A 27,445-nucleotide genomic window follows, 5' to 3' on the forward strand; every position below is an offset into this window, starting at 1 on the left:
CACTATCTGTGCGCGGGCTACGTTGTGTGATTTAGCTCTACTGGTTGAGCTGCACTATACAGGGAATTGGCAGTTAGGACCGGCCGTGCCGCTCCTAACCCCCTAGTGTGTGCTTATGTACGGCGCTAGCCCTCTTCGGGCTGCCCGGCTCTCCGCTATCACGTTCCCCGGGCTCTCCCTGGGACTCATTCAGTGGATGCTGGGCGCGCACGGCGTTGACAAGGGCGTTCCCGTAGCGTAAGCAACTACGCAATACGAGAGAACCTCTCGTAAGAGAACGTTTCGGTTACTCACGTAACCTCTGTTCTCTCTAGAAGAGGGAACGAGTATTGCGTAGCCCGCCGTGCTCGCGCCACGAGCTCATTTCGCTTCATGCGACAGAAACCAGAGAAGCAGCCTCCGAGCCCTGTTTATATACGCTAAGCCACACCCCTTTTCGCGGGCTGTGACGCATTAAGCGCGCCAAGCGCGCTCATTGGTCGTGACGTCACGCCAAGGGCTCAGCGGTAGGCTGCTGCAGTTGCCGCAGGGCAGCCAATGGGCACGCTAGTTAGCTTGCCCTAGGTCTGCAGGCTGCCGCACTGCGTTGACAAGATTATAAAAATTAAGGATAATTTTTGGCTTCAGTATCTCGAGAAAGAAAGGCTTTCCCGTAGCGTAAGCAACTACGCAATACTCGTTCCCTCTTCTAGAGAGAACAGAGGTTACGTGAGTAACCGAAACGTTTCATTCCAATGAACTGCAGTAGCGAAGGCGACATCTAGTGTATACATCTATACCCGCTCGCGGGTGGGTATAGATATATACACTAGATGTCGCTTGGCTACGGTTTCGTTCCAATGAACTGCGTAGCCAAGGCAACATCTATGTATACACATCTATACCCGCCCGCGCCGTCAGATCATTTAGACGTGTGCTGTTTTCAAGAGATAACAACGATATAAATACTGTTCGTTTTCTCACACAAACCGCTCGTTTCGTGTCTTAGGCCGTCAATGTGTACTTACGATGGGGAATTGTTTAATTTGGACGATGGGGAATTGTTTTAATTTGGACTCTGTGATTGTGTTTTGATACAGTGACCATCGACCTGCATTATATGACTGACAGACAAGAACGGTTTGACCTAAAAATATCAAAATTGAAAGTACTGCGGAAACAAAGACACCTACATCTTGGATGCCCTTGAGGTAAGCTAAAACATATCAAAAATTAATTTCAAAGTGAACTATCCCTTTAAAGTTACGCTTGCTGGTTCCCGCCTCCTTCCCCTATCAACGAACTTAGTTACTTTTAGTCACTGATGTAATACATGTGGCATTAAACAAACATTTAGTCAACAGTTGGGTAAACATCTCCTCAATAGACAGAACAACATGCTTGACCTTCATCTTGGCTTTTTTAGCATCAGGGGGGTGATGGTTTACTTCTCCATTCAACTGTAAATAACAGACAATGTCTATTTGCATAATGGTGTGACAGTCAGTCAAACTGACAGTCAAAATGTCCATATTAAGATATGTAACAAGACATGCTGTGAATAACGATTTTTTATATAAACTAGATAAACATCATCATGTCCATTTCATATGCACATACAGTCTAAAGCTAAATGTACTGACCAAGCAGCAAGTGAGAGATGTAGCTCACTTACGCTCAGTGCATCTCTTTGATTCTGCTTTTCCATGGGGGGAAACTGCTATTGGCATGTTTTCTTTGTCTACCAAGATCTGAAAATTTGGCTCCAGTATATTGTCCTAGAAATCACAGTACCAGGGTTACATTAGTTGCATTCAATGTTACTGCATCACACAACAAGGAGCCAATCTCTCACTGCCACCCTCATAGAAACCCAATCAGTCAATGTTATTGATCATATAAATCATGAGAACCACACATTTTAGCTAAGCTACTGTAAATTAAAAAAATATATACAGTAAATATATTCCCACCACTGTGTGTATGTATTTCATCACTAAAAGGTTGAGCTGTTCAGTCATGATGTAAATTTGTAGACCATCCTGGAAGGCTAATTTGCTTGGGTTCCCTCTGGAATTTCTAATGGGATTTTAGAATGGTGTACTTTTAAGTAAATTAAAGTACGTGGTTACATTCCTTGAAGAGACTTTCCTGGTTTGCTACATATATTAGAGTCTTGCCTTTAAATCAATCAGGGGGCCTCAACAAACTTCCAAAGGGGCCTCGAGGTGGCTTAAAATGATTTAAATCAATCAATTTTATCCCTTAAAACTCATCCCCAAAATGACATATTTAAATCTTTTTTTCCTGTGAAAAAGAAATATTCCTGCCTTAAAATAGCTTGAATGTAACTCTACACCCTTGCTTCCTTAAGTATACACAGATCCATGAATATGCAAATGAGCCCTGCTTCCACTCACTCATACAGGGTCGTATATAAGTCAATGTATCAGAATGGTTAAATGTGTTTTATGTATCGCTCTCTACAAGGTCGGACACATAACGGTAATTAATATAGTATTTTGTTTGACTACATTATCAAACAGCTAATAATGTTGCTAATTTTACACAAACCATGTTCCTGTTCACCATCTCAGTCTGCCTTCTAAAAATCAGCATCCTTAGAAATGCTTTGAACAACTCAGAACGTCAGTGGAGAAAGGCACAGTTCATCATAACACCATATACATAATTCATCTGCTACACTGCTAAATGCACACGATTTTTCATATCAACAGAAAAATATACCGCGATAACCTGGCTTCTCTTGAGTCCTCCCTGCTTCACAGTTAAAGATATGTTAAAGCCACATGATTGGTTACAAGGTAGTTTGTGGCGTAAGAAACACAGTCGATTTCAAACTGCATTTTTGAGACTGTCTTTTTTTTTTTTACTGCAGTTGTAAGGAGAAATTACTCCGCAATGGTGTTGACTTATGAATTTGCACATGGTTTGTCTTAAAGGTGCACTGTGTAGTTTTTTAAGTATTTTATTAGCTAAAATCAATGTCTTTATTCATATGTACTCATTGGTGTAAAATTACCTCTGCCTATGATCTGACTTATCCTCGTAAGCGAGGAATTTCTTATCTTTATTTACATGGGGCGGGTAAGTCCATGGAGGATTCCATGTCGTTCTGCCATCTTGAAAAACTATAATAGCAGAGAGGGACAGAAAGCACTAGGCTACCTCAACGCGTTTTCGTTCGGAGCCAGCGTCACATGACTGAAACCAGCTGAAAAGGACAAGGAGATCAGTGAGAGGCGTAAAAGGAAACGTGACCGGCGATTTAAAAAAAAACGTGGGTTAATGTCGGGATAGCTTTTCCCAGGTGGAAAGAGCTAATGAAGGAGAAAGACTTTGAAAGGGATGCTGAAGCCTGCTTTCTTCTCGACAGGTAAGTCAATGTTACGGTCTAAATTACAAGCTTTTTTTCATTGATTGGTTGTGTACTTTATTATATAGGCAGCATAACAGTAGAACATGTATAGTTAAAAGCTAAACAGGCTCTTTGATGAATAACAGCATAGACTGTTTGTAATAAGAGTTGCATTTCATGCATGTGATTCATACTGTAACATTCGTTTGTTCGCTGTGTGTCAAGTTGCAGTTTGTTTGAAATAACAAACCTCATCACCTGAAAGAAAACTCGATGAAGTGCTATTGGAAGACATGTTGTTATAGCTTCTTGGTACATAATGGCTAGTTGCAACACACATTTGAAAAAGTGAGGCGCTAGAGAGCACTATTCATTTTGATGCAAAATACAATTTCACTGTTAGGCCGTGTGTCCACCAAAGCGTTATTAGCCAGCTGAAAACGCTAGGCGCTCTGCTACAAACGCTCAGCTGTGGGCGCTTGAGAGCGTTTTGGCAGCGCAGCGTTTTTTCAGTTGAGACGGTTGAGACCGAGACACTTTGCTTGTTATGATACGGAATATCCGCGAAAGTCTTACTAGTATCTCATTTCACACATATTTTGTTTCTGTGTTGATTCTATATTAAAATGTCAATACAATGTAATGTATTTTATCTGGCTCTTGATTTTGTTCCGTTATTATGCTTCTTGTTGTCATCTGTTGACGTTGTACAAGCAGAATCATGTGGCGGACGCGGTTGGTCGGTGTGGTATTAGTCCCGCCCCTCCTTCACTGTGATTGGACGGTTGGGTAAAAAGTGACAGTGATGAGCGCTGCGTTTTACCAAAAGTTGAACATTCTTCAACTCTCGGCGACCAGTAAAAAACGCCGAACGCTCAGCGCTTCAGCGTGAAAAAGACGCTCAGCGCCTCGTTACGCTCATGGCGTTTTAAAAACGCGGCGCTCCCATTGAAGACAATTGAAAAAACACGCCAGCCGCGAGTAAAAACGCTTTGGTGGACACACGGCCTTAGATGGGAGACATTTCTACACAGTGTACCTTTAAAGCATATTAAAAACACCACATAGACATATACAAAATTTAAAAACTTGATTTTCACCACAGGGGGTCTTTAAAATGGCAAAACAAGCATGACAAGCTAAAACAACTAAAAATCTATATATTTCTTATTATTTGGTTACTTTTATAAAAAACACACATCTTTCTAGTTATGCCAAGCTCTAAAATATTTAAATAGGTAGAAAGTTGTAAGTGAAGAGGTGCCTTCAAATATTGTTATGGATACACCAGCTCAAAATTCACTATAGTACTTTTATAGCAGTCTTTATATTTTAAAAGTTAGGTATGATTGTGTATAAAACTAAGCTCTAGTGACTTTATCTTGACATGTACAACCATTTTTACAAAAAAGAAAAACCATCAATAGAATACGTTTTATAACATCCTCTTGTTTATAATTGAATAACATCTGAGAAAGAAAAGTATAACAAAAACATGGTTTGCAACAATACAATGTATTTGGAGCTGTTGAGTGCTTGTTATAGTGTGTCACGACACAGAAGGGAACAGACGGTGGATGTAAAATAAACAGTTTATTGACAGAGCGGGAGCAAAACACAACAGGTGAAGATGGTATTACTAGACAACACGTAGCACTTAGCTGACTGTAATGCAAATGAAGATGAAGGAAGTGAGGTTGATGATGTAGATCAAGGAACGAAAACACAGGGAGGTAATGAGGATCTGCAGACAGATGAAGATGAAGAATGCTGGTAATCTCTGGTGAGCAGGGCTGGACTGGGACAGAAAATCGGCCCTGGCATTTTGGCCCAGACTGGCCCACTACATATGATCATAAACACCACCCATCTTTGCACGCCTTTGAATATGTTTTTGTTTAACTCCTGTTCATTAAAACCGCTAATGCCATGTAATGAGTATAAACGAGTGAAAGTTAACAGATGAAATAAGTACAAAATTGTAATTTATTAATACAGTCGAACTATACTCCACAGTGATGAATCCAAAAAACAAGCTATAAGCTGCATTGACAGTGTTTCTCAAAGGAATTTTGGTAAAACTGTGGTGGGTGGACCTCTAGGGGGGTTTGGGGGCATGGTCCCCCTAAGAATTTTTTTTGCATTTTAATGTTAAATTCATCAATCTGGTGCAGTTTGAGGGTTCAAAATTAAAAGCTCCAACCCATATTCAGTGTGCAAGTATAACAAAGAAAACAAATCAAACCTCTTTTAATAACAGTGTCTGTCTATATTACACTACTACATAATAATAGTTATAATATTAATCTCATGATAGTAGCCTATATATTGTAAAAAATAATGCACCGAAAAATAAAGAAAACTTTCATAATTAGTTTTGTACTAATTTCTAAACTTGAAAGAGATAAGCACATGATCTTTTATTTTGACGGAAACTGCATCGAGCTTTTATTTTGGCGGAAAACATGGATACAAACGTGTCTCATTAAACTTCTAGTAAATTGCTGTAATTGTCAACTATGCAGATGTGGAAATAATCTGTAACTGGGTTATGGGTTCCTACACTCATAGCCAAAGTGTTTTGAAAGTAGTTCTGCTTACCGCGGACTCTACGTTACACTTTCTCATCTCTCTCTCCTGATCCTCCTCACTATCCTCATCATCAGCCACTGGAGCTGATGAAGGTCCTGCTGCTGCAGAAAACATATATATCTTGACACATTTTACAGCGTCTGCTTGAAGGGCCTGTATCTATTTTTCACGCTATTTCTCTGCACATTCCTTGCGTTTCCTCTCCATCTCTCAGACTATTTTGACAGATACACACTTGACACTGCACGCTCGCTCAGAGCCCAGAGGGGGAGGTGTTTAATGATGTGATTGGGCCAGCCCAGTGTCAATCAAGATAACAACCAATGGGCCGCTGATCTACGCGTTTCATGGGCCGGTCTGTCAGTGGAAAAAAAACCTAACGCTTACCTTTTTTTTGACCAATGCATTACACCGGCACTAACCCAGCGCTGTCAATTAAACAAAACAAAACGAATGGGCCGCCGATGTACGAGTTTTATGGGCCGTCAAAAAAAAAAAAAAAAAAAAAAGTATGAGATGTATCGGCCCAAAAGCACGTCGGCCCACCGGGCATTTGCCCGGTATGCCAGATTACCAGTCCAGCCTTGCTGGTGAGAGCAGGAAGAGTCTGTGTAACGTGCGACAAGACCAGACAGTGAACTGAAGGGAGTGTAGGCTTGATATATTGAGGCTGATGAGGGTGAACAGGCGCAGGTGTTTAGAATGGGCGGATCTGGTGCTGATGGCTGAGTGGATGGTGTGAGTGACTCCGTGACAGTGCTTATTTAGCAGTAATTATTAATATTAAAAAATATATATTTTTCAAATTCGGTATGAATGTGTGTACAACTAAGCACTATTGACTGTTTTTCTTGACATTAGCTTGTACATCAATTTTACATAAAAAAAGAAAAAAAAAGAATGATTATATTATAGAACATCCCCTTGTTAAAGGGAACGTTTACTCTAATATGAAAATTAAGTAGTCATTTATTCACCCTGGTGTTGCTCTAATGTCGTGTATTTCAAGTGTACTGAGGTATACGATAGGGTTTGGTGAAAAACAACACCAGGCTGAATAAATGTAGAGTAAACTATCACTTGAATTATTGAATAACATCTGAGAAAGAAAAAATATCTATAACAAAAAGATGACAAGAATTAAATGGCAAATAAATTTAGCTTTTGCTGTTACCCATGGTTATGGAACACAAGCCCAATGTGGTACCCACCTCTATTTCAATATCATCAGAGCCACTATGACTGCAAATCTCATCTATTTCTGTGGTTTAAAGGGGTCATATAATGCCATTTTTGTACAAGCTAATATGATTCTTTAGGGTCTAAATTAAAAGTTTGTAATATACTTTAATTAAAAATTCTCATTAGTATTGTAAGAAAACACTAATTTTACCTGGTCAAAAACAGCTCTGTTTTTAGCACGCCGTTTCAGTGCATGTGTCTTTAAAAGATAATGAGCTTTGCTCACCCCGCCCCTCTGTTCTGTGCATACACCGTTTTTAACACAATAACCAAGCGTTGTTCATTATAAACGTGGGATTATGAATTATATTAAGAACGTCGTACATAGAAAACATGCCGTAATGTACCCTGAGTGTAAACCTTAGACGCATTCATCGTGAAGCCTGCAGCAAGGTTTGCAAATTTCGCAAAGATTAATATAAATACTAATATAAAGGTTATTAAAACATTACACTCACATCTTCTGGAGGTTCAGCAGGAACAGGTTGGTACCGATCCGTTTTTTCTCGTTTGTAAAGCTGTCTGGTGTGAAATGATTCGCGTAAACATGAAAGCATGGACGATTGTGGGGAATCCCCGTGAGGGAATCCCCGCGTCAATCCTTTGGGCATATCGCTTCAAAAACAAAACTCAGCCACTGCATCTTCAACGGCTCGGATTTAGGAACATCCAAATGACTGCTGTGTTCCTTATTACATCTAAGAACTGAACACCACAATCGCTTAGACGCCATTCTGCTCCAGCATATCAACAATGGCGGACTACTATGACGACAGCTGTCACAGCTCGCTCAGGGCGGGTCTTTTGTTGAAACACGGCTGTCACTCAGCAATCGCGGGAGGGGCGTTGGATATTATGACGTCACAATATCGAACGGCTTGATTTCAGAGAGGATCAAACATATAAGGAGATTAAAACAAAACCACTGGATGGATTTTTATCATGATAGGATGGTTGTGTACAGGCACTGCCAACAGACATTTCAGTGCAATCAACTTGTAAAAGTGCATGTACCATTATATGACCCCTTTAAGATTTGTCTGAGCTGATCCTCAGGACCATAGTAGCTGAGCTCACACTGACTATACCACTGGTGTTTACTTGAACTTTTACTTTTACCTTTTCTTCATTCTCCTGAGGTTGAATGTTCTGCACTTTATATTCACCTGTGGAAGCATTGCACACATGCATAGCATTAATTCACTTTCAAAATATGATTTCAGTTTCATCTGTATGCTGCAATATAAACACTATTATGGCCTGAAGGCCAAACCTTTTGATTCTCACCAATCTTCGCCTCAGGAGAGGGCAGAAAAGCTTGCAGAATCAAAGGCTTGTTTCTGCAAAACTTAATCATTTTGGTTGATGGACAAGGATGATTCCTGCCAAGGATGATACTAAGCAAGGTTAGTATGTGAGATGCACAGTACAGCTTATGAAAACAATATGCTTGGTTCTGATAAGTGAGGTAGTTAACTGAGAGGCTTACAATTTGCCTTCATCTGCTTCACTTGTCCAGGAAAGAGAAACAGGGAATGGGATTACATATGTGATGGAGAACTTGCACACTCTGAATGCAGGAGAGAACATGGCGCACTCTGGAAAAATCATTATACAACAGATTAACTTTTCATTCCATCAGTATCATTATTTTTGTATAGATTCACACTAATTTCAAATTCTGTATGAAATTTACTGTGCAACATGCCTCAAAACACACTACTGTTCAAAAGTTTAGGGTCAGTAAGATTTGTTATTAATGAAATTACAATTTTACAAAATCTTCTTATTTGAAATAAATGCTGTTTTGAACTTTCTTTTCACCAAACAATCCTTAAAAAAGGGTTTCCATACAAAAAGCCACACATCAGTTTTTTTTTTTTTAAAGTTGATAAGAATAAGAAATATTTCTTGAAATCAGTCTATTACAATGATTTCTGAAGGATCATGTCACTGAATGATGCTGCAAATTCAGCTTTGCCATCACAGGAATAAATTAAAGTAGTAATTTACAGTATTAAAACAAAACAATTTTTATAGTAAATTGTGATCAAATAAATTCATATTTAGTGAGAATAAGAGACAAAAAAAAAACAACTTACTGATGCCAACATTATAAATGGTAATGTACAACATTCCATTTTAGGATTCCAATTCATCTACTTTTTAAAGGGGGGGTGAAATGCTCATTTTTAGTCAATCTCCTGTTAATCTTGACTACCTATAGTATTGCATCCTTCATATCTCCAAAAAGTCTTTAGTTTTATTATATTTATAAAAGAAAGATAGGCTGTACTGAGTCTTTCCGGAAAAAAACGAGCGTCTGGAGGCGGGCCGTGTGGGCGGAGCTAAAGCTGTGCTAACGCACCGAGCTAACAACAACACTAGACATTTGAAGCTTTGAACTTGAAGTTTTACTCACCGCATGCGACCGCGAACCTTTATCATTGTGACTGCTCCATCCTTAAGCATTAGACGATCTGCAAATCCGTCGATCTGGGCTTTGTTTATAAAACAATCATCTTCGAAATGCAGGGAACAAACAGTCTTGCACAAAAACAAACAGTCTCTGAAAAAACAAACTCCATCCACGGGTCCCTTAGCGCTGGGTTCTTTGGGAATCTGTGCAGGGTTGTCTTGCCCTGGCAACCAAAAACACACTTCTTTGGTGACATTGACTTCCAAAAGCCGAGCAGAGCGCTTTGATGAGGAACTGCTTTCGCTCTCTTCTCTCTCTGCCCGCGGAGAAGTGCCCTTAGGACCCATATAAGGAAATTCCGCCCCATCTTACGTCACACAGACCCATACTCGAAAAAAAACTTTCCGAAACTTGTGACAAACCTTAAGGACAATTTTTGGCACAGAAATACTCCTTCAAACGTACAATTTAGTTTTTGAAACTTTGTCCATATTTAGCATGGGAATCCAACTCTTTAACAGTGTAAAAAACTCAGTATGCATGAAATAGCATTTCACCCCCCCTTTAAGAATTTCTGGTTCTTAAAGCTGAAGTGTGTAATCTCTGCGCTACTAGCATCAAATTATAAAAAAAACTTGCAGTTGTCTCTGCATATTCAACTAGGCAAGGAGATAGCATTTTAACATAATATTATGTGCTTCAGCTTTAGATGAACCACATTATGCTATCTGTTATGTATTATAAAACCCACTTACAGTACGTGTAATGCACAGCCTCTGGCCACTGCTTCATCTGCATTTAATGTAGTGTTCACATCCCTCTTGAAGAACTTACTGATCTGGGCCTTTACAGCAGGGATCTGTGTGGCTCCTACAATCTCCACAGAACTGATGTCCTGAAGCCGCACTTGAGCCTGTTCTAGAGCCGCCATCAAAGGAACCACCATTCTCTCGAACAAGTCAGCACACAACTCCTCAAATTTGGCCCTGTGTGGAAGAGGAAAGCATTTACTTATCTTGGCTTCTCCATTGAAGCCCAATTGCAGTTCTGCAATAACATTATTGGTGCTTTGTAGACATGCATTTAGTAGCAAATAAGGACAATTAAATATGACTTGTGTAAACAGATTAAGATGTGAATTTAAGCATGTTACAAACACAAGCGGGGGACTCTTAAATTACAGAATTAGGGGGTTGGGAAAACCATAGTCACTTAAAACTTGCATCAAATTGCCTACTATTAGAATACAAGCCTGTGTCACTTAAGCAGATAAGACTGCTCCCAATATAACATGAATCTTATGCAATGAGTATTTGATTATTTATTAAATAATAGAATCATTATGAATGTACTTTCAAAGTAAAGGTACCAATATGCAGATAAATATTTTATGATTTGTATATTATGCCTGATAACTGATGAACAGTCGATATTAAGATTCTATACTATTTTGTTTAAATAAGTAAAAATAAAATTAATCATTCAAAATGCTAAAAGTAAATTTAAGCATCACAACATCATAATGTACAGTACAAAAAATATGTCCATATATATGTCCATGTTATCCCTGTTAACCAATAAATAGCTGATATTAAAATTCTACACTATATTAAATAAATTACAAATAAAACACTAAAAACTCATCAACAACAAAAATCAATATGCTCCAAGTGAATTTAAGCATCACAACTTTACTTACTGTATGAAAAAATGAATGTTCATTCTGAACTTTGATAAAGACTACATATAAAGTGTTAATAAATTATTAGTGTAGGAGGAGTGAGGAAATGTAAATGTAAAAATTTAGGACACTGAGCATATACAATTAAACATCAATATCGACCAATAACAATGAAAAAACAATTTGGACAATAAACTAAATGGAACAGATATACTGTGCACCCCAAAACAGACTTCTGCGCTCTACGTAATACTAAACAGTCACGTACCTGTTCATTTTCCCACATAGGCTACGTCTTTATGTCTTTATCATCCATAAAGCACTTGATGTTGAGGGAAATGTCCGTAGAGTTGCTGCTCATCGGTTTCTTAAGTTTCTGGCACTTTTGTGTCAGTCGCAACAAAGCTTAAGCCTTGGACTTTACATCCATCTTGTACCTGGACTTAAATCCGGCACAGAAATATTCCACCAGCCTCTGATCAAAGTCTTTCCCTCCCAAATAAGGATCAAAGGCGGTAGACAGCACCTGCAAAGAACAGAGCATGCACTGATGAGCGTGAAAATGCAAAGTTGGTAATCTACACAGACGTCTTACTTTGACTGAGACTCACCTTAAGTTTGCCTTTGTTGAATGCACAGAGACCTGGAGGAATGAGTGGCCCATGTCCACAAACGCCACTATCTTTGGATTCTCATCGCAGCCTGGAAGATCTTCCTTATATATGCCGTAGTTTAAAGCCACTGGAATGATAAATTATACTGTGGACATTGCTTTAGACGAGGCAAAGGCAGTTGTAGTGAGTTTCATTAATTCAAAGGATACCTGCAGTGTTGTCATTCATTAGCTTTAGGCAGTTCAAGCCAGCAATCTTGGCAGCATCCAGACCGGACCTCCTTTCTGAATCAGTGAAGAATGAGGGATCATGCGAAATCATTTGTATGACCAAAAAAAAAATAACACAAACAAACAAACCATTGGATTGGTGGCTTGCACATTAGTGATTTACATACAAATTAAAAAAGGCCTGGTTAAAATTTCCTGCTGTATGAAAGCGAAGCAAGGCCTTTTCTTTAATTTATCATGATGACAAGCCTATAAATTACTATAATATATATTATCATGTGGGAGAATTTCTAATGAACTAAAACCTCTATTTCTGGTACACGCCTCTGGTGGTATCTATTAAATATAAAAAAAATATATATATTTTCACAAGGCTCCAGTGCAAAAACGTATAGAGATGACACACTCCACCAGTTTCTTCTGCAGATTTGCCTCTGCGATGTCTTTCATTTTGGTCAGCAACATAGCTGTGACTTTACCTTGACTCTAACCTTCCCATCATTTAGTGGTACCAGACCAGTTCATATGGTAAACTAGCCTTCTCTGCACAACATACGGTGGCCGAGAGAGCTCAGCGCGCTGCAACTGAAGAAAACACATGCAAGTAGAAAAAAAAACACCCGCAAATTAAGAAAACATCTTCATCAGTTTCACAACACACGTGTGCTCCAAATACTCACAACACAACCCAAATACAGAAACACGCTGCAAAAGTTCACATCACTACCAATTACAGAAAAGCGCTGCAAATAGCACAGACCATGGAAATGTTTCCAGGGGACCCCAATAAGTGACAAACCTGGCTGGGACGTGCTTACAGCTCAACATTTTTACAAAACATACAGAGATGACATGTTTATGACATACAAAATTGTATACAATATACAAAATGTAAAAATGTATTAACAATATGTTCAATGTCATCAGAATACAAATGAGAAAAGAACAATGAGCTGAAAACTAAAATAAATAAATAAAAAGATAGAGAAAAAGAACATGAGTGAAAGATATTAATCTATACATAAGTTACATTGTACAAATTTTGTCATGTTATGTTTAAATTTTCATAAAGAAGTGTTTCATAAGAAATTATAGGTAATGCAGGGTCCAAAGTTTTAAAGTTGAGACACTCACACACAGCTATATAACGCATATTTTAAAAGCTTTTTTGTAAAAAAAAAGAAAGAAATTTTATATTTATTTGCAACCGTTATGTTAACAGCATTAATAAGATATTTCTGTCCTAAGAACAGCTATTCAGCTGATGGACACCGTGCTGCGTTGTCATGGGAACCATAGATGAGAACATCCGAGGTGAAAATAATGAGGAAATTATGTTGTCTTTCATTGCTCCCTTCATCAAGTGTGGTCCAAACGGCTATATAATGGCACACAAGTGCCGTACTCCCTCCAAAGTCCGGCTCTGCCGTCTACCCTTCGAAGGGAGTAGGGCATAGAGATGCTCACGAGCAATAAGGGCCCTGTCCCAACTGGCACACTCCGGACTTGTGGACTTCCTCAGAGTCCACACTTTGGTGACGTCATGTAGTGCAGACCTATAGGGCCCTTGGCGCAAGTCCACAAGGGCGCATTGAGAGGTATTTTTGGGACAGACTCGATCATCCCGCCGGAAATAACGGCCTGGTTGTTGTTGGACAGGGGAAATCACATTTTTGCGCTCCGACGACTTATCTCCATGTCAACTTCACAGCCTGCTTTTACAGTTCTGTATTTTGATATTGTGTATATCACCTGGGCATTAGACAATGGATACATCATGCTTATTTAAATGATGTATACAGTTGTACATAATAATACATAATGTTCCAACGTACAACTGGTAAAATGTACATCTAGGTCATAAAAACCGTAATATTTTCTTCTCAGCCATGTCAACAATTATCCGTGAGTGAAATCTCCTCCCATCCGTTGTCTGATTGGCCTTTCGCAAGGATTCCTGGGTAGTTAAAGTGTGTGGAGCCTGCATCTATGTGGGCTTTGCGGAAGACCGCTTCAAGGGTACAAAGGGGGCGCTGCTGAGCACACTTCAGAGCATTAAAATGCTGAATGGGACGGCCTACGGACTCGTAGACTCGGCGAGCACGCGCAATTTAAGTCCACGAGACCGAAAAAAGTCCACATGAAGTGCGCCATTTGGGACAGGGCCAAGCACGTCCCAGCCGGGTTTGTCACTTATTAGGGTCCCCTGGAAACATTTCCGTTGTGGTCTGTGTTATTTGCAGCGCGTTTCTGTATTTGGTTGTGTTGTGAACTTTTGCAACGCGTTTTGGGTTGTGTTGTGAACTTTTGCAGCGCATTTCTGTATTTGGGTTGTGTTGTGAGTATTTGGAGCACACATGTTTTGTGAAACTGAAGATGTTTTCTTAATTCGCGGGTGTTCTTCTATTTGCATGTGTTTTCTTCAGTTGCAGCGCGTTGAGCTCTCTCGGCCACCGTAACAACATGATCCTGAAACAATCTGCCATGAGGTCTCATGAGACTCATGACGAGACCGTGCTTGCAGGATTGGTTATCATCTAGAACAAGTGAAAAAAAGACTAATGGTGTTACATGACGCTAGATCATTTTCAATTCATAATCATCAGATGAGAACGGGGATGCCTACCTGGTTTCTTGCAGCATTACCAATGATCCTGTTCTTTGAACTAAATGATACAACAGCTCTAAAAGAAAACCGTTCAGGCATATTCAATTCTGAGGGGCCCAAATTGACAGATAATATAGGTTTCAGATGTTTGATATTGACAGGTATATGAGGAACCATGAGTTCTGATATTTTGTGATGTATTTTTATTAAGACAAAAATAACAGCTTATCAATTAGACTTTAGATCCTAAAGTGTGACTTATGCTTGACTAGTAGTCTTTCAGCCTGGGTGGATACCAAATGTAGAGTCAACATTCATCTGATACGTTACATTGATGATTCATGCAACGCAAGCTCTGTGTATTTTTATGCATTCAGCAAGAACAGAATCAGCATCCACTTACGGCCTGCATCTGTCTGAAAATTCATTGGATTCGGTCTCGATGCCCCCGCTTTTGACCACAGCTATACAGCAGTTTTGAAATCCCACATCAAAGCCCACGACAGCCATCCTGGACCTTCCTCGGTACGCGAGCGGTGTTAAGATCAGATAAACAAACGAACAAACCCGCCTGTGCTTGTCAGTCCAGTCAATGTTGGTAATCCAAAACCGTATCTCTTTTCGGCGAACTTTCCAGAAACTTCCAAACGCAGCAGCAGCAGCAGCCAGCGGCGCAGCTCGGTCCAGTCCGCGCAGATTGCGTTGACATTTCCAGAGCTTTCGGCGCTCAACTCAACACGGAGCGTCCGAAGGGTTGCTGTGGTAACTGGTAACCGCGAGAGAGTGTTCTGCTCTTCAGCTAAATATAGCACACATGTATTGATTTCTTGTCGTTATTTTAATGTTACAGAGCGGTACGGCTGGATATTGTTATCTACATAATTTGTTCAATCGGTCAGTTCGTATATTAAGCGTGAAAAAGACTGCATACATGTTAGTGGAGGTGATAGTCATGACTCTCTTGACTATTAAAAATGTGTTTTAATATATAGCCAGATTTTAGGTGATTTCATAACTGAAGCCAAATTATGACGTGATTGTTCACATGTTCTGTCATCATTTGCCATCTTTCAATGAACGTGAATGAACTGTCGTTCTGCCGTTCTGTCTTTCACGGAACAAATTAAGGTTTTGATCAACGAAGATGATGGCTGTTACATTTGTTGTCATTTTCATCTGGCGATTCTGTCCAACTATCCCTTTAATAAACATTTGAATCGCACTTGTTATGTTAGAGACAAGTACTGCCCCTTTTGTTGTAGTTAGCGATGTGGCCACTAGAGGCCGCAGCCGAGGCGCGCGTTCAACAGGAAATGTCCTCGCAAAACAAAAGCTGTGTAATGATCGGCGGGCACTGTAGTGAGTGTTGGATAGAAGATCAGTGCAAACATTCTGCTACAGCGAGCTGGCTGCCTGCGCTATCCGCGCTTCGTATTACTATGCTTCCCATAAACTCTCAATACGGATACAGTGTTGCCCAGTATTTCTTGCTTTTGTCGCTTGGTAAGTATTTCTCTACTCATTTAGCCTACCAAAATGAAGTTTTTCAGCTCGAGAATCTTACATTTATTTCTTTTGCTATTTGTTTGAGAAAGGCAGCAGTCTAAAAGGATGTTTACTTCTTTTACTTATGGAAAAGCATATGCTGAGTATAACCGTTATTAGTAACAAGGGTAAAGCTATTTTAAATAAGCTGCCACAAATGACACTTCCTTCTTTTTTTGTAACAGCTTTGCTGCTCTGTCAAGTTATGGGGAATGCTTGAGACTGATCTTTACAACTCCATTTGACAGTTGAATGAATTAAACTCCCAAATATTTGAAGGATACGTGCCTTTTCAAACTTATTTGTCTAATAGATTGAATGAATGGCTGAGCTGGCTAGGCAACGTTTTGGCATCATATGTGTGATTGGCCGTTTCAAAACCTAGAGAGCTGCGTGTAGACAGCATATCTGTGCATTGTAGATATCATTGATTGTTCCTCGAAAACCTAATGAGCTGCCAATCTTGACGATATTTTTTTGAGCATCATAGGTGTGATAATCTGTCACAAAACCTAGTGTGCTGCTTGTCTTGACATCATTTTTGGGCAACATGAGTGTAATTTACTTTGAGTAAGCTGCCTTAACCAGAGTATCTGGTTGGCATTGTTAAAAATGAATTGAAGAGAAGGACAACAGTTTGGAGTAGATGCGTGCAAATGTGAAGTATTGTTTAACTGAAACCTTTTTCTTCTCCCCCTTCCTAGTTGAGGTCTATGTGCCAGGCAAATGAGTAATGTTGCATGTTTCATACAGAGCACCAATGCAGATAGAGCCATTTTTAATGTATTGATCAATGCCTATAAAGACAGTTAAAATGGACTTTTGTGGATATTGGGGTCATAAATCAGGCCTAACCACCCGATTGCATGAATTGTGTGTTTCCGATGCAGTTCATGTAAGATTGCCCTACATGCCAGTCACGTAAATGCAATTCAGATTGTCGGACTGAGGATGCCATCCATTTGTATTGTGTGTGTATATATAGAGCACGTGGGTCCTAATGGGTCTGAACACCTGAACCACAGGCAAATGTGCACTGTCTGATAAGAAGTATTGTCATTGCCCTATATTTAGTCAATTTTGCTACTGAGGTATAATTTGCTACTTCTCAAAGTGCCTCAATTTGTTTTGGCAATTTGTTGAGATATGTAGAGAAAATAAACTCCTATTGAGGGCTTCTTTTAAATTCAAGAAGTAGGCTATGCTGAAAGATCTCACATAACTGTTCATGGAATTATTGATGTGCATTGTGCACGTAAGATATACCTCGTTGTTCAAGAATGAGACTTGTTGTGGTTGCTAATATCTTGAGGACTGACCTAGTTTTAGTAGTACTCGCACCTGCAGAGTTCAGCAGTTAGGACGACCCCGCTGGTCCGGGGCACATGTGAGAGAGTTTCCAGGTCAGTTGACAGAACCGGCATCTGCTATTTTGGGCTAGAGGTACGTTATCACTACATCTTACATTTTCCGATCTTGCCCATATGATTTTAGATCTGGCGGATTTAAACATATCATATCAGTTTAGCTAAGTGACATGCGGTTTTGTCAAAATTGCAAGAATTATTATGATGGTCTCGAAAGTATAATTTGGAATGTTAATGTTTTTTTTTCATTTGCCATTGTTTATCAATATAGCCATCATGGAGTTACATTATAGCTCTATTATTTCTGTTAGAAAAACAAAATAATAAATTCAATATTGGACATTTTGTGACAAAAAAACTAATGGAAGACATTATCACAGCAAGATTTTTATGGAAAAATGGGAAAAAATACAAAAATAAATATTTTATAAATATAGAATACAAATAAAATAATTAAAAAATAAATTTCATTATTGCAAATCAAAAATTTTTTTTTTTGTGACGAAAATGTAAAATTTAAAAGAAACAAAAATACTATTCCCTGTAAAATTTCCCTGTAAAGAACTTTTTGTGTAAGGGTTTTATGAAGATATGTCAAGATTATATCAGCGCTGTCCTGCTGCATTATTTATGATGTACAGAATAAAACCTTGAGAAAACATAGGCCTACCTTTTGTGTGAACCTGCTGGCAGAAAGAATGATCAGTCACAGATAAAAACAAAGCCATTTAAAATGCGCAACAAATATGTTTTGTTATGATGAGTTATACTGCAAGATTTAGAATAATTACAGGTATTTTAAGTCTTTCCCACAGATGTTATTCTGTTCCCATAGAAGTTAGTCCATTGCTTGAGTCAGGAGGCAGTTTAAGCTAGCAGTTTTGAAAGATAAAAGTGCTGTTTACACCTGACAGTTAAAAAGATAAACACACTGACTGTCTGGAAAAGTGACTGTCAAATACAAATCTTAAGGTATGCAGGGAGCGCATGAATCCATGGACGGCATGAAATCACCTTGGCGGTGTGAATACTTGCGCTCTGTTCTGCTTATCATTGAGAGGCAGTCTTAGGATTTGGCTTGGGATTGAAAGCCATGGGAGATGGAGACAAATCGGCATTTATGATGAGCAAATAAATGCCAATGCATGCTCGTTTTCTTTTCTCCCAACTTTCTATCTTGTGCTAAAAGGACATCTCTTCTCTTGCTGTGACGTCTCTCTTCTCTACTCTGATGACGTGTTTACTGGCGTGAGGGCGGGACAACCTGTCACTCACATGAGGTCATAGACAAAATCAAGTCCTGCCAGACATTTTTTGCTGTTGTTCGAGAAGCCGTTTCACTCACATAAATGTCACAACGGGGAAGAAAAGACTATCGCAACTTGCGTTTCATGTCGACTTAAATACTCAAGAAGTCTAAGTCCCCCCTGTGGAAGAGAGAAGTCTGTCATTTCACCGGAAGGTTGAGTTACTGTATGACGTTTTAATTGAAAATTACTAGGCCTATGTGTTGCAAAAATAAACTGAAACATGCATAGATGAATCGATCACAATAAGATAAAAAAATCAATGAATTTTAATTTCATGCCCACTTTAAAAGCCATTCTCAGTTCAGTTTTGAAGAGTGCACAGCCAGAGACATCGTCACACAGTGGGAGATCTTTTTAATAATGAAGTTGTAGTCTGCTCACATCTTGTTGTCATCTAACTGCACTTTCATCATGTTTCGATCTTTTGAGTGATCAATATTTGTCTATTTAGAGAACTGAAGACCCGTCATACACATTTAACAACAAACTCTTGATGTGATTATCAGGCCCGCCGAGTGCTTTTTGACAGCTTCTTCTCCAAAGTTTTCCTATTTGTTCTTAGACTGACAGGTCATCAGAAAATCCTTTTCTCTAGCCACCCGCTTCCAAAGTGAGATAGTGAAGTGATGTGAAAGATGAAGAGAGGTACTTTTTATTCAAGAGAGAAGTCATGCTCCTTTCAGGTCATATTAGTTTCATAGTGCCATGGAATTTTGTGTTTTAAAAGCATTCACTCATCCACTTTGAATGAAATGTCAAGAGAGGGTATAGGTTTAATACAGCTCACAAGCAATAATTTAAAAGGGATCTCTGATTGACTCATGTTTTCGATTGGATTTGGATTTTGTGTAGTGCTCCTACTGTTTGTGGTACTAATCATCATCACAGCAGGGTCTAGTGCTCAGCATAAGAATTAATACACACCAGCAGAATACAGAAGCAGATAACAGTCTATAGCATTCGATGTTATCATTTAATGGCTGTAACACCATTCAAGTGGCAGTGGTTGGTTTGCAAGTTTCTAATAACTAATGCATTACATTAATATAATTCTCTCAGAACAGCTTTGAGGTCTCCTCTGAGTGCCTATTTGATAAATATCAGTGCGCCTTTGTGATTTATGGAAGGAGTAATGACTAATAACTTGCTTTGTTTGCTTCACACTTGTGAATTTCTGACACTTTTTATACATTCTGTCTTTTGATTAACACTTATAGGTTCATTATCAACTTGCAGAGTATATTGAGTACAGCAAATGACTTCTCGCACACTCTAAAAATGTAATTAATTAAAAAAAAAAAAAACGTATTAATATTATCATGTAATTTGTGCTGCTAACCACTTGATGAGGCAGTGAGCATAATGTGCAGGAAAGGTTGTGGAGACCTGGTAATGAAAAGAACTTCAGACTTCAGACACAAAACGGCACGCATGCATGAACAATAAATTTGGCTTCCGGAACCAAACCAAAGTGACTGCTCTCATTGTGACTCTGAGACTTTGGAATCCCATTTCCTTCATATAAAAGCCAATGCTGACAATAGTTTTGTTTCAAATAAGTGCCAGTTACAATTCTGATTCAGGCAAAAAGTGGCTAAATTTGGAAATGGTTTGAGGTGTGGTTGATGGAATGAGGCAAATTAATGCGTTCTTGATGAAATTCAAAACTCCATGTTCACCATCCAAAGCTAAGTAATGCAAATTCCTGTACTTTCAAAGTACATTTTGAGTTTGAGGGAGAACTCAGGGATGCACAATATCATCAGCATCAGCAGCAGCAGCAGCAGCTGGTTATAAAAATTAATTAATAAAAATACATTTTAACAGACAATATTGAATGTTTTTTGTACAGTTGTTTTTTTTTTACATTTTTTGTGAACTCTTCTTCAAAAGCTTGAATAACACTAAAAACACTGTTAAATGTAATCTTTAGCAAATTTCAAAATTAATATCCATTTTTCATACTGTAGCCTATATTATAATGCTGTGATGCCTAAAATTACTTGTAGCATATAAAGGGGTTATATGTAGAATTCAGAAACCCTTGTCATTAGCGACACCGGTGGCTGTAAAGTAAAATGCAGCCAGCAACCTATTACTGAGACAATGTGATTCAAGGCCACGATATACTTATGGCGAAATTCTTTGAATTTCATGATCGTTTGAATATAAAGTATATGGCAAATTCCATGTCAAAACAAACAAATTTTGGAAACTTCCCCGGCTCAAATTTTGGATTTTGGTCATATTTTTTTCTGAAGTATTATATTAATATTAAATGTGATGGATGTTTGTTTACTGAGTAATCCATTATTTTTTAGAGGGGGTCAAAATGACAATTTTCACCTGAGATTTGGAGCCAAATTACAGGGGAGTAAAAATTACTTTAGAAAGATGGCAGCGTCAGTATTTTATTTTTACACAGAATTGGTCTATTAGTTAAATCTGTTGTCTTTAGCAATCTTTGTTGCATTATAGCCTATGCCAACGGTGAAAGTCCCAACAGAAATGGGGAAAAAGCACTTCTTTTGTTTTTTGCCCCAAATTTGCATGCCTGTAACTCAAGAAGTAGGCTATTAAAGTTAATATCCTTTTAGATTCTGTTTTTTTTTTTTTTTTTTTTTTATCAAACTTTCCTAACCGTCACATCCTTTGGATTTTCCTGCTGAAACCGGCCCGAGTCCTTCACATAAAAATCAGTTTACAACCTACGAAGTCAGGGAAGGTTTTTCGTTGCAAGCTGTTCACACATTGGCAATACAAAAAGTGTAACATACATTAAAACTAAAATGAAAATGAGTTGGAAATAACTTAGATAGTTATACAGAATAGTAAGAAAAGATGTAAATCCATGTATTAGGCTATTTATTTATTTGTTATTAATTCATTAATTCCTCTAGCTGTATCAGCCTCAATTTTTAATAGCCTAGTGCTTTTTATAGTAACATTGGTCATTCAGTTATTGTTTTCTATTGTGTATATGATGAATACTGAGTATTCAGGCATGCTGCTGATTTGACATACTAATTTTTGCAAACTGTGTAGCAGGCTCAGGGATTAAAGTTCTCCGTTGCTACGACGGATTTCCGTTAATTGCAGCAAGTCTATGACGGATTTCCGTCAATATGGTTCCAGTCTGTCCTTAATGTCTTAAATTCACTTTTAATAATTTTAAGGCCGTAAATAGGCTTTCGTTTCTCAAATAGTGTAATAAATGTCTTAATTTTAGTTTGAATAGGTCTTTAAAGCTCCAGTATGTGATTTTTTTTACCACAAGAGGGCGCAGTTTCCAACAATAACAAAGGCGAAGCTTGATGACGCTATGAAGGAGGTGACGATGGGAGATGTCGTTTTTAATGCGTTTTCACCATCTAGCGATATATCTAAATGAAATTAATGAATCATGATCACGGATGAGGTAATTTATTCGTTTTTGTATTACCTGTATGTCTGATCGTATTATTTTATGTCATCATAATTAATGAACTGCAAGGAACGTGAAATGTTATGCTATATTATCCCGTTACAACTTACAGCTATTTGTCAAATGAATTGTTGTGCAGTTTTACGTTTTTATGGTTAATGCCGTGTTGTTTAACGTGTTCAAACCAATATCTAAAAGTAAATTTGAACGAACATTTGCAAGTAATGACTAAATATATTTTTTTAACAACACATATCCGATTGTATTTAATTGTACTGCCATAATCTCGGTCACCACACGTGATAAAAAGCCTTACCGAAGTACAAAGAGCAATATAACTTTGTTTATAAGTGCTATTATTGACAGTTGCATGTCTTACCTGTCTATCAATACACTCGCGAGAGAGTCTCTGTCAAGTCCAAGATAGTCGCGCAGCTCTCTCCATCTCGAAAACGCCTGGCCGATATTTATCCAGGTTTTATTCCTTCGTTTGTCACACAGTCTGCGTGTATCAGAATATGTACGCTTTCGTTTTGTTGGCACTTCAATACTCGCCAAAGAGTAATCGTGATCCATAACAGCTATAACCATCTATAACCACCACTTCCGCATTTGACCATGTGATATTCCGGTGTGGTGGGTCATATTTTTTATTTTATTTATTTTTCTTCTTTGTCAGACGTCGTTATTGTTTATTGTGATAAGAAAAAAAACTCAATAAAGTTGTTGTAAAAAAAAAAAAATCCGGTGTGGTGGAATATCCGATCACATGGTCCACACGGAAAACAAGGATAGAGCGGACATTGCGTCACTGAGAGGCGACGTTTCTTTTCCGGGACGGCCAGTTATTTAAAATCGGAATTTCTCTGAAATCTTTGGAGACTTTTGAAATATTGTAAGTACACAACTGGAGGAAATATATCACACTGTGCAAGTTATTTTCGGAAATTTTATTACAAAATTCCTACATATTGGAGCTTTAAGGAAAGACGAGGTGTATTCACCCTGCTGAAGGGGATGTGATCAAAGCCTGGAGTGGAGCAAAAGCACGTTCCTCTCTCCACTTGAAGCGTTCTGTAATCACTTCGCTCATGGTCCACTCCGGGTTTTCAATTACCGCTCACGGAAAGTGCATGTCAGGCTACAGCTGAATAGGTAGACAGGTAGAATGGAGACACTTATAATGCAGGTAGGGCTGGGCGATATCGATATAAAAAAAATATATCGATATATTTTTTAAATGCGATATGGAATTAGACTATATCGCATATATCGATATAGTTCAAATTTGCGCTGTGATCCTTGCTCCCCGCGCCCCCGCTCCTCCTTTTCCACTCTGCGTGCGTGTTTATTAGAGCATGTTGTGTTATGAGAGGCGAATCATGACTACTTCAGAAAACCCAGCACAATAGGAAACCAGGCAGTGACATAAGTGTACGCTGAAAAAAAGTTTTTCACCTCAGAAAAACGGACTTTCTTGTCCTATCAGTTCTCGTAGCGCACACTCAATTGCACGCGCAAATGCAGCGGCGCGCGTTGTATCGCCTCACTGATCAAGCTAGTGCAAAAGAAACTACGAGCATGCAACGCCGTTACGTTGTAAATTACCCGAAATAAAAGTAATGCAGGGATGATTTTCATTATATTCACCAGGAGCAGTTTCCATGTTTCATTAACAGTTATTGTTAATATTGTGTATTCACCATGGTAACTGTCGTTTCCATATTAACCCCAAAATGCCACTATTTTTCTTTGTATTATTTTTTATATTTTTAAATGACTGTAGTGGCTCATACCAACATTGTATTAACAAAAACTAGTTTGGGACTGCTATTTAATGGCTTTCTAGCACCATTATAAACATTAGCATAGGCCTAATGTTTATAGTACTAGTCTTTACTATTAGTCATATTCTTACAATTTATGTCAAGTAAAGGGGAAAAGTACTTGTGTGTGTTAACAAATTTTGTGTAAACGTGTTATGATTTGCCTATATATATAAAATATTTTCCCCTTTACTTAACGAAAGTTTAAGTAAAGGGGAAGGCTTAGCGAAATGGGGGGAGAATGGCAAGCCTTTTAGTTCGTGGACTAAAAAAATCAAACAGCCAGGTACGTGTCTTTGCACAGTATGTCACAGGAGACTTCAATATGGCAATAATGGTGCTAGAAGGAATAAAAGTGCTAGGTCACCATCAATCAGAAGCTAGTCACAATGCTGCCGTTCGTGCTCTACAGTGTACAGTACACATGCTCCCTGTCTGGTTTTCATAGATTAAAATAGCTTTTAAAATACGCCTACTGGCAATATTAAAGTGGTTTAAAACGTCTCCCCTTAAAATGCTATTGGTCTCGACTATGTAAAAAGTTAAAGGAATATGACTTGGCCTAAAAAAAATTCAGTCAGAAGAATTTGTTTCACTTTAATCCCTGAGCAGGGAAGTATTCATATTTGTTCATAGGAACTGTGCATCAATCTTTCCTAGCAGACTTTGAAACACCTTTAATTACACAAGTACAGCTTTCATCCAAAGCTTCTAATTTCACTAATTTTTCCCATGTTGTTTTCCTTCATCTGAAGGAGCATCTGTTCTTTGCATTTCTCTACTCTAGAAGACATCTGAAAAAATTGTACACAGATGTCATCAGTTCAGGCAAATGATTTTCTTGCAGTATTTTATCAAGAATATAGCCAGCAGTTGTTAAAAGCAACACTGGCAATAAAGAAGGGCACTTTATAGTGTAGTTGTCTCAGCGGCCATGTGCAAGCAGAGCTTACAGAGCTGGTAAATGGCCCTCGTGTGTGTCTCTCCCGCCCTATAACATCCTCAGGGGACCGGCATGAAAAGATTGAAAGTTTGCGACAGATGCCAGAAAATGAGGAGTGAACTTGAATGCGTTCCTGCAAGAAGCCAAGGTTTTCAAGCCAAATGTTGCATATTTAATCCACTCTGACAGACTCCAGTCCATGTGAGAATAGCCTGCCTTGCTGCTGAGAGAACCACTCTTTTCTTTGTTAAAACCCATTTTCTTATTTATGTGGAATTATTTATTTAAAATTCAAGATGGATCCAACTTTTTTGCTTGAATATGTTTGCTGAGTGAAACAGTGCTAGTGAATGCGCTCGGCTCTTAATATTAAACACATATTTCTTGCATTTTTACAATCGCTTTAATGGCGCGCTCAGGGAGATGTAGTATTATGAGCCTCCCCTATTGCTTTTCTTTTGTGATCCTGTCAGAGCACTAATATGGAATATTAGATTTGAGGTGAAATTGTGATCTATCTTTTTCCGCTATAAAACTAGTGAACATTAGGGAAGCTATCCTGATGATAGGCAGTACCAATGTTCATTTTTCAACCGTAAACAGCCCAATGCTTGGGTGAAACTGTTAAGGGAATTATCTGACAGCAACAGTAGAATTATATATCAGCTCTGGCCTCGGCTCATCCTGCCCACTGATATGATATGAAAATGCCTTGGTTCTTTATGATTCAGCCACAGTGGGAAAGATAATGTTCAGGGCAGAGCAAATCCATCCACTCATGGGTTATTTAGTATTAATGGCTTACATTTTGTAAGAAAGAGGGAAAGTGATGTCCCCCTTTAAAATGTGTTGGAAGATCATCTTAAACATTTGGAAGTTGTTTAACATGAATTAAGTTGTGTGACCATGGTGGTAAACACGGACACCTTTATTTAAATATTAGATAGATAAGCAGGTTAGTTAGTAGTGGTCAGAATGTTGACCACTGAAATGTGGATATTTAGAGATCATAGGGCCAGATTAAACATACTATATGGGCATTTTGCCACATGCCTGTGGGCACTATCAAATTGACACAATGCATTCATAATTTTTTTTATTTATTTATTTATTTCGGCTGCGCAATGGCAAAATATGTATGGTATGGTATATGTTTACTAAGATATTACCCACTACTGTTTAAATGTTTGAGGTTTGGCAAGATTTTAAAAGAAATCCCTGATGCTCACCACGGCTGCATTTTTATTTGATCAAAAATACAGTCAAATTTTATTGCAATTTTATTACAAGGATCAGTGGCCTGGACCTGGGGGACCGCTGGGGGGTTAATTTTTGTTTTGTTCATTGTGAAGAAACCTTTGGGCAATTGTATGTGATCCTGTCTATGAAAAATCCATTCAAACAATTGATCAAAATATAATAAATAAAAAATATTGTAAAATATTATTGGGATTTAAAATAAGTCGTCTACTTTAATACATTTTAAAATGCAATTTATTCCTGTGATGGCAAAGCTGAATTTTCAGCAGCCATTATTCAGTCGTCAGTATTACATGATACAGTACTTCATAAGTAATTCTGATGTGTTGATTTGGTGCTCAAGAAATTCTCAGTGTTGAAATAGTTATGCTGCTTAATATTTTTATGGACATTGACAATTTCTTTCAGGATTTTTATTTGATGAATAGAAAGTTTAATAGAACAGCATTTATTTGAAATGTACATTTTTTGTAACAATGTCAGTTTACTAGGCTTGTTGCATTAGTCAGTGTACCGGTCTTACGCAGTGTTCGGCCGTACAGTGATTACGTTACTTTGCCCACCATGGCACCACCTCTACTGTCGTTTTGCTTTTTTCTAGAAATAAAAAAACATTTAGTTCAGTTAGACAACAGACACTACAATTATAAACTGAAATCATCTGCTCTGCTCCACAAAGCATTGGTCATTCATTGACAAATATCTTGTAAAATGTGCGGTCAGTACCGCCGTTCCTTATACTCAGGGTTAGGGCTGCAACTAACGATTATTTTGATAATCGATTAATCGGTCGATTATTTTTACGATTAATCGGTTTATGTACTTATATTTTAGTTTTGCCCATTTTTTTCCCAAGTAAATTATTAACAAAGGGTCTTTATCATTCAACATAGACCTTTTAGAGATTTTAACCATTTTGCATTGTCATATCCTCATCAAAAAACATACCTGGAGTTGTGTTTTATTATGTGTTAGTAATCCTTTGTCGAACTCTTCTGCAATCAAAACACTGACCCATACGTACTC

At 38.2% G+C, this 27,445-nt stretch overlaps 2 protein-coding genes across 3 annotated transcripts in view; one reads left to right on the forward strand and one right to left on the reverse strand.

Annotated features, from left to right (window-relative positions):
* The window catches only part of hsph1 (heat shock 105/110 protein 1), a gene marked incomplete at both ends in the record, with an annotated part of 30,946 nt that extends 15,135 nt beyond the window's left edge, over positions 1 to 15,811 (reverse strand). Inside the window, 21 exon segments of the mRNA XM_081370856.1 lie at positions 1,302 to 1,439; positions 1,655 to 1,700; positions 1,702 to 1,757; positions 8,228 to 8,358; positions 8,480 to 8,589; positions 8,682 to 8,788; positions 10,372 to 10,597; positions 11,561 to 11,577; positions 11,579 to 11,581; positions 11,585 to 11,698; positions 11,702 to 11,818; positions 11,904 to 11,932; positions 11,935 to 12,033; positions 12,116 to 12,211; positions 12,526 to 12,612; positions 12,615 to 12,651; positions 12,654 to 12,679; positions 14,759 to 14,820; positions 15,148 to 15,252; positions 15,254 to 15,320; positions 15,790 to 15,811. Of these exon segments, the coding sequence (XP_081226982.1) occupies positions 1,302 to 1,439; positions 1,655 to 1,700; positions 1,702 to 1,757; positions 8,228 to 8,358; positions 8,480 to 8,589; positions 8,682 to 8,788; positions 10,372 to 10,597; positions 11,561 to 11,577; positions 11,579 to 11,581; positions 11,585 to 11,698; positions 11,702 to 11,818; positions 11,904 to 11,932; positions 11,935 to 12,033; positions 12,116 to 12,211; positions 12,526 to 12,612; positions 12,615 to 12,651; positions 12,654 to 12,679; positions 14,759 to 14,820; positions 15,148 to 15,252; positions 15,254 to 15,320; positions 15,790 to 15,811 (1,695 nt within the window).
* Positions 15,264 to 27,445, forward strand: part of b3glcta (beta 3-glucosyltransferase a) — a 95,837-nt gene continuing 83,655 nt past the window's right edge. For both annotated transcript variants that reach the window (XM_081371272.1, XM_081371273.1), the window contains exon 1: positions 15,264 to 16,247. In XM_081371272.1, coding sequence (XP_081227398.1) covers positions 16,013 to 16,247 — 235 coding nt within the window. In that variant the 5' untranslated portion in view covers positions 15,264 to 16,012. The remainder of the gene's footprint in view (positions 16,248 to 27,445) is intronic.

This window comes from Scardinius erythrophthalmus (genome assembly GCF_964197995.2).
Source record: "Scardinius erythrophthalmus genome assembly, chromosome: 7".
NCBI classification, from domain to species: domain Eukaryota; kingdom Metazoa; phylum Chordata; class Actinopteri; order Cypriniformes; family Leuciscidae; genus Scardinius; species Scardinius erythrophthalmus.